Source organism: Pipra filicauda, unplaced genomic scaffold (assembly GCF_003945595.2).
Source record: "Pipra filicauda isolate LSUMZ 115617 unplaced genomic scaffold, ASM394559v2 scaffold436_size1054928_pilon, whole genome shotgun sequence".
Classification (NCBI taxonomy): domain Eukaryota; kingdom Metazoa; phylum Chordata; class Aves; order Passeriformes; family Pipridae; genus Pipra; species Pipra filicauda.
The window spans coordinates 265735-282112 of record NW_024104572.1 but is presented as its reverse complement, the minus strand read 5'-3'; the positions used below and the strand labels follow the sequence as shown (position 1 = coordinate 282112).

Genomic DNA, 16378 nt, shown 5'->3' with positions numbered 1-16378 from the left:
TTTGTCAACTGATACCAACCAGTTCAGTTTTCTTTAACTAAGATAATAGTGTCATATTAAGCTTTTGTGAAATCCAGCTCTGAAAGAGCTCAGGCTTTTATTTTTTCTTCCCCTGTTGCTCAAATCAGTAACTTTTTCATTTGGGGCATTTCTGAAAGGTGGGGAGTTTCAGAAGGAGATATATATATATGTGTGTTTGTGTTTGTGTGTGTTTGTGTGTGTTTGTGTGTGTTTGGTTTTGTGTACAGATTTTACATGTTGCTTGGGAAATAGATGCTGTTTTTATAATCAAGTCGCTAAAAGTATGTAAGAGAAATTTTGTGCAATGAGACACATCCTCTGTGTTTCAGTGCAAATGGAGTTTATTATCTTCATGGTCTCTAAGTCAGTGGTGGATGAATAATTAGGATGCTTCTACCAGCAAAGAACCACAGGGTAACCCCAGAGCCTGTGCTGGATGTTTGGTGTTCAACAGGCACACTGATCTCAACCTGTGCTTCTTTTTCCCTTCCTTTTCTCCACTTGCTTTCTTCCTGAAACCATTAGAGATTGCTACCAACACATCTGTTCAGCTCCCCACTCTCTCTCAGGACACAAATGGGCAATGTGGGTCTGCTACATGAGGTTTGTCCCACACTTCCCCCAAAATGGGTTTTCCAAGTGCTCAAGGTCATACTTTTTTGGGTAGCAACTGGTCACAAATGGGCCAAGTTTTTTTTTAACAAGCTCTGCTCCTGTTTATAACCTCACCCAGAACTGTGGAGTCTCCTGCAGTACTAAGCAAAAACATATGAACACTTGTTGAGCCACTTGCAGGTGGGGATCTCTCGCAGGCACTGATCTTCCAAAAGCTGTATGTACATGTTTTACACACTAACTATTGCAGCTGTCAGGAAATAAAGCACTTGAGCTTTACTGACAGGCACTGTGTGTGTCTCTGGGACTCTTAAAAAAAGCCACAGCTTTGGCAGCAAGTGGAGCAGGTTAAAAAAACAAAAGAAACTAGTTTCCTGCCAGTAACTGTGAGTTTCCTCCTTGGATCTTGCTTTTGACTTATGAAATCAACCTGTAAATTACAACCGTACCTTCATTTTTTTGGCACTCCTCAGCACTTCCTATCAGCCAGAAGGCAACAGTGACAGATAAGAAACCCGTGCACAACACAGTTTTATCTGTGACATCTTTGCAAACTTCTTCCCCTGCTTCACTGGACTTCTCTGCTGCTGAGCACAAAGCTCTGGAGGACACCACATTCTCCAGCACGGTGCTGCCTCCTCTCACCGAGGATCCCGTGTCAACTCCTGATGTTTCTCCTCAAGCATCTCCAGCCCCCCTTGCCAAACCTGCCCAGGAGGCTTCCATTAAAGACGCAGTGAGCGTGTTCTGTGAAACTGAGAAGATCGTCCTGGCCACCCAGAAGAGGTTTTTACAGCAGGAGTCCATCCCAGAAGCCTCCCTGTACCTGGGGGAGTCTCACTGCAATGTGAGCAGGAGCAATGGCACCCACGTTGTGCTGCAGGCAGGATGGAGCGACTGCGGCACCGAGGTGGAGACTGTAAGTCCTCTGAGCCAGGGAGTGCAAAGAAACTCTGGAGCACTTTTATCTCTGGGGGTGGTGAGGGGAGAGGCAACGGCAGAGCCTTAGTTAGGTGTACAGTCTACCAGTTGCTGAAACTCCTTTGGAGATAGAAACCTCCTTCCTGTGATGGAAAGTTACCTCTCTGTTTGGGATGGGGGCCAAGCACAAAAGAGAAGGGGAGCCTTTGAGGTCAGGCAGCAAAACTCACAGAATCACAGGATGTACTGAGTTGGAAGGGACCACAAGGATCATGGAGTTCAACCCCTGGCCCTGCACAGAACCGTCCCCAAGGGTCACACCATGTGCCTGAGAATATCATCCAAATGCTTCTTGAGCTCTGCCAGGCTTGGTGCTGTGACCACTGCCCTGGGGAGCCTGCTCAGTGCCCAACCACCCCCTGGGTAAAGAACCTTTTCCTGATATCCAACTTAAACCTCCCCTGACACACCTCCAGGCCATTCCCTTGGGTCCTGTCCCTGGTCCCCGCAGAGCAGAGCTCAGTGCCTGCCCCTCCTCTGCCCCTCCTGAGGAAGTTGTAACTGCAGTGAGGTCTCCCCTCAGTCTCCTCTTCTCCAGCTGAACACACCAAGTGCCCTCAGCCGCTCCTCACACGGCTCCCCCTCAAGGCCCTTCACCATCGTCCTTGTCCTCCTTCGAATGCTCTCCAAGAGTCTCTCCAAACTGAGTCACTTCCCTCTGGGTTCCCTTTGCAGCTGTCAGAAGTTCCTCTTTTCTTAGAAGCAATTTCATCGTCTCATTTTGACAAATACTTCAGTTGGTACCAGTAGTGGGGACAGAGAGTGATGGCTACCTCCTTGGATCCCAAACCAAAGGCTATGCTCATACCAGACCAAAGTACAGAAATTCCCTTCTGGAGCAATGATCATTGCTAAGGAAGGATCATTGTACCATCCCTGGAAGTGCTTAAGGTGAAGTTGGATTGGGTTCTGAGCAACCTGGTCTAGTGGAGGTGTCCCTCACCATGGCAGGGGGTTGGACTGGGATTATCTTTAAGGTCCCTTCCAACCCAAGTAATTCTGTGATTTTATGATTCTATGACATGATACGAAGGAAAGTGAGGGAGAATCGAGGATTTTCATTGTCTCACTGTACAGCAACAAAGATATTAGAGGTTTAATGTGATTTTTGTAGCCAAAAGAATGGAGAATACCTGAGCATTTGACACTGGTAAGCCTATAGCTCTGCTGTATCCCTATAAATACTGATGTTCACAAGCTGTGCTTTTTTCCTTCTGCGTTGCAGAACATGACTAATACTGTAGTGAAAACCATCCTTCGGAACGACGTTCCTGCTCAGGGAATAATCCACCACTTAAAAGTTGCCAGTCCCATTCACTGTGTGTTTCAAAATGATGCCGTGGCTTCCTCTGGGTACACTGCAGAAGGGTAAGTAACAACTCTCTCTGCTTTGAAACGCTGCTGTGTGGCTGAGTGCTGCTGCATGGGGAAGATCCCCAGGGGCTGTAGCTGTATCCAGTGAAAGTACTTGCAATGCTGAATAGTCTGCCATCCTGGGAGTCCCGTGCTCAGGAGATTCCTGCTATGTGCTTCTCTCCCACTCCACCAATTGTGCCATTAGATCCAGCAGCCAACAAGCTTGAGAGGGAAATAAGCCTTTGGGAGGCACTGGTGCAGGCTCAGGAATTCAGAATTCCTCACTTCTCTTTGCCTTCCTGGGCAATCCCATGTAGCAATAACAGCATTTCCCTGCTTTTGGAACATATCAATAATGTATCTTTTTACCTGATGTGGGCCTGCAGACTCCTCTGTGGGTTCTGAGAATGGCAATTGTTAACCCCCATAAATCCTAATTTGGTCAACTTGGAAAAAGAGAAGACACATAATGCAAATCACAGGGGTTTTTATGGAAGGCCCCATCTTCAAGTTAGATGCAATCAAATCCACACTTCACAGAAAATCAAGCTCATGCTCACAGAAAATGTGGCAGCACAATCTTTGGTCTGATGGGGAACGTCCTCCCTTCATACAAATGCACCTCCTCTAGGACTATGCTTAACCTACTGACACCAAATCCACATTCTGCTTCCTAACCCTGTCCAGACATCACATTTTCCTTTCTGTTCCCCTGCAAAGTCTTTGTCAGGCCCCTTCTCTCTGAGCTCTGTAATTTTCTCATGCCCCTCACTTTCTGGGATTCAGATTTTCATTACTGAGTTCAGATTTGTCCTTTATAATTTCTTTTGGCTCTTCTCTTCTGCACTAAGCTTTTATTGTCCTTATTTTGAACTTTCAGAGACCTCGTGGTCTTGTTCCCCTTCTACTCCACTCAAATCTCTCTCTCTGCCCTGCTTGTATTGCAGAGACATTCCACCCTTTGGATTTTCCCACTCGTGTTTCCATGCTCTCTGCCTTCCCAACTGGATGCATTTTCCTCCTTTCCTTTTGAACAGTGTCCTGACACCCTGGACTGCAGATAACTCTTCACTATTTATATGCTGAAGAGGTGGAGAAACAGCCACTGACTTATGACTTACAGAAGCATACAGTAAAATTTGTGGTCTTTAAAGGAGACTAATTGATTTTTCAGACTTTACACCATCTTTGAGGACTTGCATGGATCTGGGCACTTCAGAACACAAATGCAGCTGTTTATTGGGAACTCTCCAATACCAAAGAACTTCAGTGTCTCTGCCAGTGATGATGTGCTGATCGAAGTGGGGATCCAGAGAGGGGACAGCAAGCTCAAGGTGGTTCTCACTGACTGCTGGGCAACTCCAACTAATAATTCAGTGGATCCCCTCTCATTTGTTTTTATCAGCAACAGGTACAGCAATACCACTTACAAATAGCATCTGCCATGCCTTAGATCTTCCAGTGGCACTGACTGCTAATGTGTTACATTTTAAATGCCTTTTATGTGTGTTCTTGTCATTCATGTACATGTTCCCTTTCCATTTGGACTGGTCACACCTTTGAACAACAATAGTAGGTGTGAAAAGGGTTTTCAAAGGGCCAAGTCATAATTGTCTGAGCTTCCTTGTCTTCCCTACAGTTTTGTCAAGGCATTGTACTTTTGACCTGAAGGTGATTTTGGCAGTCAGCAGTGAAAGAGCATTGGAAAAAATGTGTGCTTTATCTATTTCTCTGTGGTTCAGAGGTTTCTCTTGTGGTTTCAGCTTTACCAAGAGCTTATATGCCTCTCATCAATGAATAAATAGGTTAGCTAATCCCTCACACATGATATTAATGCAGCTTCTGATAAAAGAGGAGCTTTGTTCCTGTCTGGATCACTAATGTCACCCCAATGTTATACTCCTTGGGCTCACCTGCCACCTTAAAATACAGAATAATCCTTTTGCTCAGTAACAAAACCTATTCCTTTTAATGTGATGGTTTTTCAACCTCTGTTTGGTGAAGCCAAGTTTAAATCCTTCTTTCTGCTACTCTCTCCCTTATTTTCCAACCCTCTGACCACTTCTCAAATCTCTTCTTCTGTTTGGTTACTGTGACAATAAGCAGCAAACATCCCCTTATCATCACTGTGCTGCCAGAGTTGCTTCATGAAGGGTCTGACTGTGACTTCCTAAAGGAAGGAAAGGCCTTAGAACCCAATTTATGTGCTATAGCCACAGCTTGCCTTCTCTAGCCCTATCTGTCTGGTTTTCCTCCTCCTTTTCAGCTGTCCCATCCCAGACACATACACCACACTGCTAGAGAATGGGAACTCAAGTAAAGCCCAGTTTAAGGTGAAAATTTTTTCCTTTGTCAACAATTCTGTGGTTTACTTACACTGCAGAATTCGTATCTGTATGGAGACACCGGGTAGAACCTGCAGGACAGTAAGTGTTTTGCTATTTTTCTTCCCAAAAATGTGTATTTTTCTCAGTGCCTTATGCTGTCCTTCAGTGGAATGGAAGGAGTAATGTTTCCAAACTGGCTTTAAATAGCTCTTGAAATCTCCTTCATTCTCTGCCGGGAGCAGAGAGGAGTGGGTAAGGACTACAACCATGTGGAAGTGCCTGCCTTTCTTCCTGTTCCTCATGCTCATAGTTAAAATCATGGAGCTTGCACAGAACTGGGGAACCTGAGAATTGGACCTTCCTCCTCTGCTTAGGGGTGGCTGGAAATTAGACTGTTCAGAAAAGTATCAGCTCAGATGGACATGACACAAAAAAGTGAGCACCCATACTTGCAGTGTCAGCAGGAAAAATCAGAGTAAATTGGTTCAGGATGTTTTTCTGTCTTTTTTTTTTTTTTTCTTTTCCTCTAGAGATTTGGTGCTTCAGCTGATACTTTAGGTGCCAGGACAGGAAGCTCAGTGGCATTAAGTTTCTAGGTCTGTGACTCTAATGGAGTTTATTAGGGCTTTTTAAAGCCTGATTGCTTTTTAAAGCAATAAACAAAGCACTTCTTATTAAAACTGCAGTCTCTAATTGTCTGTGCTACAAAAAATTGCTTTGTTTCTTTTTACTTCCAAGTAAGTGATACATAACTTTATCTAAAAACGTGTTGCTACTATAGAAATAAGAAAAAATATGTTCTGCTGATTTTTTTTTTAATAGCAGACAGTTGGGAATTCTCTTCTTCTGCCAACCTTCCTGGCTCTTTTTCTATCAAGGATGTTTTCATTAGCAGTTTGGTGTTCCTCCATTGTTTACCACTTTCCTCTAGCTCTAAATAACACAGTTTCAGCCCATTATAAAGCAAACAATCTCTTCCTGAAAGATTAAAAGTGGCTACCAGAAGATACCTGTTTCCTTTCTCTAAGTGTAAAGCTTCCTCCAGATTTAGTAAATAAATGAATAAATAATAAAGAAATAAAGTAGGGACAGAAAACAAGACTGACAGTGGTAAGATGGCTCCCATTTTTGCAGTTCAATATGAATATACATGTTAAAAATCAGTGGTTCAGCAACTGCCAGTCTATGCCTTTCTTTGCAGGAGGTGCTGCCCTCCCTGAATTCACTGTGCCCTGCACAGCTGAGGAGGAATATATCTATATCTCTATCTATACACATATATCTATATGTATATGTACATTTTTCTTTTTCCTGTGCAAAATTTACCCCCATGAAAAGTCAATGAATTCATTATCTTAGATTGAGACCAAACTGTAATGTGGAGAAGACAAGCATTAGGCACCTCTACATAAGGATGACCTTTTTCTTTTACACAGAAGGTGGTGGGAGCTGCAGAAGGTGCAAAGATGAAGGAAAACTGGAGCAAGAGGGTATATTTGGAAATAGTGTAAGATGACTGGGAAAGGGCCCAGGGTCTGGGATCTGATCCTCTGGTCTGTTACTTCAGGCAGTATTGACCTGCTTGAGGTCAGGTTTGCTTCAGCTCTTTACCCACAAAATTGAGAGTTGCATGTTGTATTATCTCTTCTTACTGTGTCTTTTTTTCCCCCTTGTTTTCTCAGTGGAAGAGAGTAAGGTGCTCTAGAGTTTGGAGTAAAAAGAAATAGGCTGGGGAGCAATGTAGCAAGAAATGAGTAAGAAACATGACTTTGAATGAGGAGTGGTGTCTGGTGGAACGTGGCTGCTCCATGGCCATGTGGAACCAGAAAATCATTGCCATCAGGGAGCAGCTACATGAGCATATTCTCTAATGGATCCACACAGCTGGGAAAGCTATTTGAGGGTAGGCCAAAGTCATAGACACATGGGTATTTTTCTGGGGACTGACCCAGCTAAAGACACTGTTTCTGGCATTGGATTGTAGAGAATTTTTGGTGTAACCAGTGGTAACATATTCTTGTGTATATAAACTGGTAGGACACCCTTGCAATTCCCTGCTTTCTTTTGCTGATTGTAAGTATGATGCTGCAGTATCTCTGTTTTATGTGCACTTCCAGGAGAGCCACAATATTTTTTTAATAATTCCAGTGGGCTACAGTTCCCATCAGAGACCCTTAGGGCATACAAAGTGAATAGTGCTGTTGAGGCAGTGTGCAGAGGATGAGTGTGCTGCGTGTTCTGAAAGTGCTGCTCACACAGAGCTGAAGCAGCTGATCCCCAGCATTTCACAGGGCAGGGCTTTCAAACTAGTAGTTCCCAGATTATTAATTCACATGTCACTGAAGTTGTGTTTAGCTCCAAAATGACACGTGGCTTGGCAGGGACTGAAAGCTGCTGCTGCTTTTGGTGGTGCTGGTTTTAGCATCTGCCGTGCCCGCCATGGGCAGTAGAAACACCCCAACAAAAATGTTTGCAAAACCCTGGCATGTAGAAATAGTGATAAGTTTATTCTCCCATAAGGCTTCTTTAAAACAAACAGAAAGTTAACAAAAAGAAAGGGATTGTCTGTGTGAAATGTCTGTTCACAGCAGTGTTTTCCAGCGTGACCAATTACAGATTTCATACTGATGCCATTTCCTTTGAACTTCCTTTTGGTGCTAATTTCAGTTGAACAAAGCACAACATTAGGAAACAAAAACCCCAATGAGTGAGAATAGCACTGGGCTTTCACATGCTCATCAGAAGGCTTTGTATTTTTGATTAAGTAAACCACATTACTTGCTGGAGTTTGAATTGATTGTTGCAGAGATGCCACCCCATGGTTTGGTTCCTGAAGGCTGGAGAAGTCATTGCTACACACAGAACATCCTGGGGACCCCTGTGTAAAGCAGCTGGTGAGTTCTGAACAGATGCTTGCAAAAAAGGGACACCACATAACAGTCATTTCAAGATCATCTTTTACTGGCAAAGGAAGCTGAAGACCTGTGATGCAAGGTTTTCATGCCCCTCTGCAAATATTCCTGAGGATCAAGGGTTCTTGCTGAAGCCACGTGGCAGTGTGGAGAACCCTGTGCCCTCCTGGGTGAAGTGACTGTCAGGTTGTCAAGGGAATGTAGAAAGGAAGATAAAGTGCTTTGTGTGGCTGTTTGCACAGGGCAGCAAGTGCAGCAACCACAAAATCAAACAGCAATTTCAATTGTGAAGTGTGAAAGCAGCTTCAATCTTTCAGATTGCAATCGGTTTTCCAAGTGTTTACCCTGCTGTTGGTCTGCAATTGTATTGAGCTCTGAAGTCCAATATCTGAGGATGCAAGAGATTTTGTTGTTGTGTTTCCTTTGACTCCCTGGCATTGGCTCCTTTACTGCCACGAGGGGAAGTGGCAGAGAGCACAGCTGATGCACAGCACGTTGGAGGAGAGGTGCAGTACGGGTTAATAGAGAGCAAACACCAGCATTATGTTCAAGCAAGGTCTGACTTGTTATGCACCTGCCCCTTCTGCATTCTGAGTGGTGTTTTCAAGGGCACCTGTGATCTGTGATGTTTTCTGTCATCAGGCCTCCTCCAGCCACTTGCATTCATAACTTATTAATCTAAAACACCCTCTGAGAGTATTTGGGCTCGCCAGTATCAGAGTTTTAACATGTGGCTACTGTTCACAAAGTTCTTTTGGACCTAGAAATGGACTCTGACTTAGCATATTGTATTTTTCTTCCATTACATGCAAATATTGGTCTGTTCAAATAGGCCTTCAGTGTTCATTTCTGAACTAGTTCTTTTTCAAAAAAACTTAGCTATTAATGCAGCTTGTTTTGTTCTTCAGCTCTTACGACAAGCAGCTCTCACAATCCTTTTCACAGGAGACTCCAGTGCTTTTCCAATACTGAAAAATGGCCATTTCCCCAAATGACCTCTGGTGAGGGGAGTTTTATTTGGGTTGTACTGCACTGATTCCTAGGCAAAGGTGGCACTGCTAAAGGTTGTCTCCTATTTCCAGTTTGGACCCTCACAACTCATTTTAAGTGTGAGGATAGACCCAGACAGTGATCTGCATCTCTGTGTTGAAGGAGAAAACATGAATTATGATGTCAGGTAATAACAAAAGAGACACAAAAAAAGCTCTCACTGCTCTGCCTACACTTGGCCACATTCCATAGCAGAGGCCACTGCTACATGTCCTTAGGAAGGCCTGTTCTGTCTGTATCTGGATACAGGCTGCTACTTCCACTGTGCATGTTCTTCTTTATTCCTGTATTTCATACTGAAATTCAGAAATAAGACTGAATATGTTATACAGCACTGCTTTGACCTGTAGGAATGATGCCCTGGATGTTATGTAGCTTGGACACAGCTATTACACACCTCTGTGGCTGCCAACAGTGCCCTTTGGCCAAAAATCTTACCTGTAATTGCAGGAATGAATGCAGTAGTATTTGCCTTCTGTGTACCTCAGGTGCCACATAAGTGCTTGGCTAAATAAGTGCTGTCCTGAAAATGTAAGCACACAAATAGATATTTTTGTAGGTGCATCAAGCCTTTACAAGAATGAAGTATAAGTACATGTACAAACACGAAGAGAGGCACAATGTTAAAGGGAGAGGGGTATCTTTTGGCAGATTTGGACAAATATGTGGAAGTGTCTAAATGTAAACCAGGAGAACACATTCTGTTGATGGTTGGTGGTGCCTCGGGAGACAGTTGGCAACACAAGCCTTGACACAGTACACATGGAGAATCCTTTCCTAGATACTTTGTGATTAAAGAAGAGTTACATATGTGATAAAAGCAAGTCAAGTGGGTTTTAAGAATCGCAGATGAACAGAGGCAGGATGGAGATGGGAGAATGCTTCACCTTTAAGGTTCTTCTTTCGAAAAGTCTCCAGTGTTGATTCTTTAATTCTTATTTTACTGAAAATCACACTTATGTCTGCAGGGACTCTACACTTGTATGCAAAAGGGAGAACATGGACTGTCCTCATGACCTTTCCATGAGAATCACCCTCCCCAAGAGGCTGATACACTACTGCATCACAGTTCTGTGCTGGCAGATTCTGCTGACTAATTTGTAGGAAAGGCTTGTTTTTTACCCCAGTAAAATACTCAAGGATTTCAAAACTTTTTTTCTTGCACCTCTTGGTTTTTCTTTTTTTTTTCTTTTAGCATCTGATTTGAAGAGGGAAAAGGAGGCTGGAATGGGAGTTGGATATATCATCCTCATTGCCCTTACTGTGGTTGGGTCTGTGCTGGGAGTTGTGAGCTTTCTCATTTTCCAGTACCAGCGAAAGATGGGAAGATACAACTTCAGAATCAAGTCTGACAACTTCAGCTACCAAGTGTTCTACGATTAGAGATCCTCAGGTTACCTTGTGTAAGTACTGAATTATGACCAGTTACTTTTTTTTAGCTATTTATCTCCTTCCTGGAATGGTGAAATACTCGTAGGTGACCATCCTCTATTTGAGAGTATTTGAACCTGCTCTCCTTTTGGCTGTAGGTGAAGGCCACAGAAGGAAGAAAGAAACTGTTCTTGCCTGTTTTCAAATGCTACAGGACTACAGAGGAGGAAGACAGCATTGTGTTCTTCATCTTCCTTCATGGCTTCCATCTCAGGCAGAGTAAATGACACACCACTTGAAAAGAACACCAATGACCATTTCCCTAAAAGAAGCACATCACTTTTGGTTTTGGACCATGGATTGGCAAATAAAGGAGACAAACTTTAGCATTCCCTTTATAAACTTGCTTCAGAAGTTTTCCCTTTCTGCAATAGCTTGGGGATTTTTGGTGGTTTTTTTTTGTTTGTTTGTTTGTTTTTAAGAAATATTTTTCAGGAAAATAGTGGGATGTTAAACATAAAGAGCTGGAAATGTTGATGATGCATGAATACTGCACACAAGTGCCTGCACAGAGTCTGAAAAGATAGCTCTGAGGAGACTTAACCACTGTCACACATTCTGTCTCTGCACCTTGGGAATTTAACACTTTCCCAGAATACCATAGGGTTCAGCACTTTCTCTGTAAAAATTAGTGTGTTCTAGCAGCTCACCACCATTTGGCTTGCTTGCCTCTTTAAGAGGAGGAGAGAGAGGTGAGAAAGCTGGCAGACTGAAAAAGAACACCTCACTCAGTGGAAAAAGAGAAGAGAAAAAAGAAACAATTTTTGCTGCTGGCAGCCCATGATTATTACTACTTCACAACTCAAGGATGTTTACCGTGGATCAGATTCTGTTCCTGGAAACAGGCTTGTTTGACATTGTTACCAGAGTTAGTCAGCAACCCTTTCCTGGGGGGAGGGCTCCTGCATGACAGTGCAGCTGCCGTGACTACACTGATTTTACTGGACTCATCATGATGGTATTTGCAGATAATTTAGTTCGATTCACCCGAGCCCAATAATGCTTGATATAAATCACAGAGAAAGGGCAGGGAACACTGTACCCCAGCTATCAGCTTGGGAATCTTGAATAGTAGTCACCAGTAGCTCATTGTCTCCCAGTGTTACAGTCACATTGATCACACTCTCTGTGACACCCACCTGTGGGCAGCTCCCAGGAGATGGCTGCAGGTGAGGGTGATGCTCTGATGGCTTCCCAAAGGCTGGGCAGGGCTACCTGTTGGGATTCCAAAGGGATGATACCCAGGACTCCTTGGACTAACTCCAGCAGCTGTACAGTTCCATCAGTGACACAAGTCCCACCATGGAGCCATAAAGGGCATATTGAGGTTCATTAAAATAAAACCAGAATATGAAGCCTCTGAGTCTCTCCACAGAGAGAAGAGTGGCTTGCCTTGTGTTCATCACCCTGCTCTCCTGAGTGGTCGTAGGTGTTTACAACACCTGATAGTAATGGGAATTCTGGAGTTGTGCAAACAGAGTGCAGCATAAAGGATATTGTCAGGCTCATAATGCTTACACACCACGTTGGAGTCTCAGCTAACGGCTCCTTTTAGAAGGTGGAACTACTCAGCTCTTCTTTCCTATATATTAACTTTCTTTGAAAGTTACTTTCTTTGATTTCTCAATCATGATTAATTTGTTTTAATTTTTTTTCCTAGTGGGATCATATCTCATCATGTGGAGAACTGAAGCTTGTCTTCACTCAACATTTGGCTTTCATTGCTCTTCTCAGTAGTGGACTGGATGGGTTGCAACACTGACCCTTCCAAATTATTATCCTACGTAAAGGGCTTCTAAACCCTCTGTTTTTCCCCCTCCCTTTTTTTCTTAGCAATCTGGCTCTTCCCTGGTGTCCTAAGAACTATTAATGACTACAGGTCCAGCTTTGAGTGAATTCTGGCAGTTTTTTCCGTGGATAAAACAGAAGGGAAAAACCAAAGACCTCATTATTAAAATTCCAAGATTTGGCTCTCCCACTGTGCCACATCACGATGTGCCCATCTCAGCATCACTTGTGCCCTTACTCTTGACAAGCTGCATGTTTTTTATAAATATTCCAGGAAGTGAATCATCAAACCTGCAGAGAAATCTCTTTTTCGCTTTGTAATTCACTGTTTACTTAAGGTGAGGTGGAAACTTGGAGCTGCAACAACGTTGGAGACCTAATTGTGCAACCCCTTAAGTATACTGAGAACCTGGAGAACAAGCATTGGATTTACCACCAAGTAAGGGAAAGACACGATGAATCCGGGGCTTAACCTGCTCAGAGTGTTCTTCAGCACTCTGATTTTGGGATTTGATGGAAAATTCTGTAATCGACAAGGACTCAGTGGAAAAAGAGAAGAGAAAAAAGAAATGATTTTTCCTGCTGGCAGCCCAGATAAGTCAATTGGTACCTGTATATTCTGTTAATTAGACCATAATGATTGTGCAGTCAAGCCATGAGTGAGAGCATTCCAATTGCAACTGAATAGTTTATATATTTGAACTGAGTTTTGCCTGGCTGCAAGACCATTATTGCTGCAGCAAAGGCTCAGTTTACACACTCCATTGGGCACAACAAGAGTTTGTTCACCTGGATAAACTGGAACAAAAGCCATTTCCACACAGTAAGCATCTCCTGCAGGATTCTTTCCTGGAGTGCTCTTCTCTGCTGCCCCAAAACTCCACTTCAGGGAGTGTGTTGGAAGATGGAGAGTGAAATGGTGGTGTAACTTGTCCCACCTCCCCTTTATTCTGTTGTGTGCTCATCCCACACAGTGACAGTCTGCTGTGTCTGGGTCACATCAATTTATAGTGAACGAACTATTTCCTCCTCAATACCAATGGACAACATTATAAATAATTCTTGGTGGAAATTGGTCCTTAACCCGAAGGCATGAACACTTTTAGTAGCCATAGCACTTAGGTGCTGGTTTTTTGGTACAGAACAGAATAGGAAAGTTGCTTTTCTATCCCCCTAGTCCAATTTCTGTTAGTTAATAAGATTAACGGGGTAAAAGACTTCCACATTTTGCAAAAGGTGATACTAATGGATCTTAGAGGTTCTATATACACCTTTTAAATATATAAATACATTTCACATTTCAGAGTTAGTAATTTACATTGGGCTTCAGATTCAGGTGACTGTGTAAGGATTAAAACACTTTGACTTGACTTGTCCTTGCTACCATACCAGATCTTTATATATATATAATTTAGTTGTCATTGGTGAAACTAAATTATCTTTGCAGTCTTAGAGTCTGATGAACGTAGAATCATAGAATGGTTTGGGTTGGAAGGGACCTTAAAGCCTTAGAGACCATCTAGCTCCAAGTCCCTGCCTTGGGCAGGGACACCTTCCACTAGACCAGGTTGCTCAGAGCCCTGTCCAGCCTGGCCTTGAAAACCTCCAGAGATGGGGAGTCCACAACTTCTCAAAATAACCCTTAGCTTTTGTTATGTAGGAGTCTCTCAACTTTTGCTCAGTTTTCTCTCAAATATGTAATGTGTTTGCCTTCTGCACACAGTGAAAGAATAAGCTATTTTGTTACAAATATTTTTCTAGTTTTTAGTATTTGCAATCCTGGACTCCTTGGAGGTGACAGGACTAGAGATCTGCCTATTGATTTTGGTGGAGCTATGCCATTTACAAGGGCTGAGCACTAACCTTTAGAGAAAATGCAAACCAATAGTTTGTCCCCCATGCTTTGGATGCTCAGCAGAAACTGCTGTTGTGACTGAACCTGTTCAGAAGAATTTTCATACCTTAATAAAAGCAATCTTGTAACTTATTGTTGACTTCTGTACTGTTATATTTTCCTTTATGATTTAGTCACAGGTATTAAGATGTACATTGGTGCATGTGGCAGCTTCAAGTATCAGTATAATGTTCAAACATCACTTAAAACACAATACATGGCCTTATCCAAACACCAATGGACTGCAATCACCAACAACTTTATATATATACATATACTTACTAAGGGTCTTTTTCTTCAACTTTACAAAAGAAAAAACATATTTTTAGTTTCATGCTTTGCAGCAAAGACAGCCAAAGGAGTATTCAACATTCCCAGTTCAATAATAGTATTGAAACAATGTAGTGATTTAATCTGAAACTACTGTCACACCAGACTCCCTGGGCTTTTAATCTGTACAGTTCTGACAGCTGCTCCAAAAGAATTGAGAGCTCTTGTGCTTTAAAAAATATGTCATTAAAGAGCAGCCAGCTCTGGATAGCTCCTTTATCCCTGAGGACAGTTGTCCAGGGGGTCCCATCCACTAGTTCCTTAAACGACAGAAAGTTTGCTCTTCCAAAATTGTGTCCTGATCCTACTCTTCACCTGACCCATATACCTCAGGCTTGTGAAACCCATCAGGACATGATCACTGCAGCCCGGGGTGCTGCTAATATTGACATTTCTAACATTTAAAAAGATAAATAAAAATACATAAATAAATAAAACAATAAAAAAACACATCTAGTTCATCTATGCTGGTAAACAACAGGACCAGTAATGCTTCCTCTCTGGTTGGACTGTCTATCACCTGGATTAAGAAATTATCCTTGTTGCTCTCCAAAACACTCATGGATTTCTTACAGGTTGCTGTGCTCCTTTTCCAGCATATGTCAGGGTGATTGAAGTCTCCCAGCAGGATCAGAGCCTGCAAGTATGAACGTTTTGTCAACAGACTCCCCTTGATCAGCAGCCTGTAGTAAACACCCACTACAAGGTTTCCTTTTTTGGCTTGCCTTCCAGTTCTCACCCATGAGCTCTCAACTCGTTCATCACTGTTTTTCAAAGGCAGCTCTGTGCAGTCAATCAAATTTTTTACACAGAGAGCAAACCCCTCACCCCTCCTTCCTTGCCAGCCCCTTCTGAACATTTTATAGCCATGGATTGCAGTGCTCCAGCCTCGGGATTCATTTCACCACGTTTCAGACAAAGTTCTGATGCTTTAGGGGGCTCATTTTAGACTGCTGTGATCAGTTCCCCAGGTCAGGGATGAAGCAATTTCACCAAACAAGTAGTTCTGACACTAATTTTTTGGAGAGAATTCTAGAGGAGCAGCACTGACCATCTCCTCTTTCCAGTTTGCATTGCCTACATTTTGTTCTTGTAATAAAGCACTGGCTCTAGGTAATTATTTAAAACAATGGATGAAAAATATGGAGAAATGAAGATTTAGTTTTGACCTCTTACATAGTTTTCTAGGAAGCACTTTAGGCCAGTGGTGTGTGTGCCTCATGTCCCTATTGTTCACCGGGGACACAACACTGCTGACACCTGAAGTGAAACACTCATCATTATTCCTTTCTCTTGTATTATAATGTTGCCAAATTCTAGTCCCAGCAGGGTTGGGGACAAGAAGCTGAGATAATTGGAAAATTTCCTTCTCCATTAAAATATAAACAAGCCATGTTTGTTTATATAATGTCTGTTTATAATGTCTGTTTGGAAAGTTTTCTTGTAGGCTGCGGAAGGAAACGAGTTAAAGGAACTGAAAAAGTTTAGCTGCAATTGATCTAAAAACATGATGTTGTCTCAGCCTGGTGGAAAGCCTAGAGCAGAGAGCCACCTAAGGGCTTCCCTGATCTGCTCCATAACATCTCCTCTGCCTGGGGATCTGTCCTGCAGAGCGTGTAGAAAACCTACAACTGAGTGGTATCCTCTCCATAGAGATTCTACTTTTCTTCAAG

General features: G+C 42.8%; 1 protein-coding gene across 1 annotated transcript in view; it reads left to right on the top strand.

Moving 5' to 3' along the window:
• Window positions 1–10962, top strand: part of LOC113998881 (uromodulin-like 1) — a 44937-nt gene extending 33975 nt beyond the window's left edge. The window contains exons 15-21 of the mRNA XM_039385795.1: window positions 1110–1555; window positions 2843–2985; window positions 4148–4384; window positions 5240–5399; window positions 8107–8194; window positions 10458–10665; window positions 10792–10962. Coding sequence (XP_039241729.1) covers window positions 1110–1555; window positions 2843–2985; window positions 4148–4384; window positions 5240–5399; window positions 8107–8194; window positions 10458–10645 — 1262 coding nt within the window. The 3' untranslated portion in view covers window positions 10646–10665; window positions 10792–10962. The remainder of the gene's footprint in view (window positions 1–1109; window positions 1556–2842; window positions 2986–4147; window positions 4385–5239; window positions 5400–8106; window positions 8195–10457; window positions 10666–10791) is intronic.
• Window positions 10963–16378: the final 5416 nt, after the last annotated feature.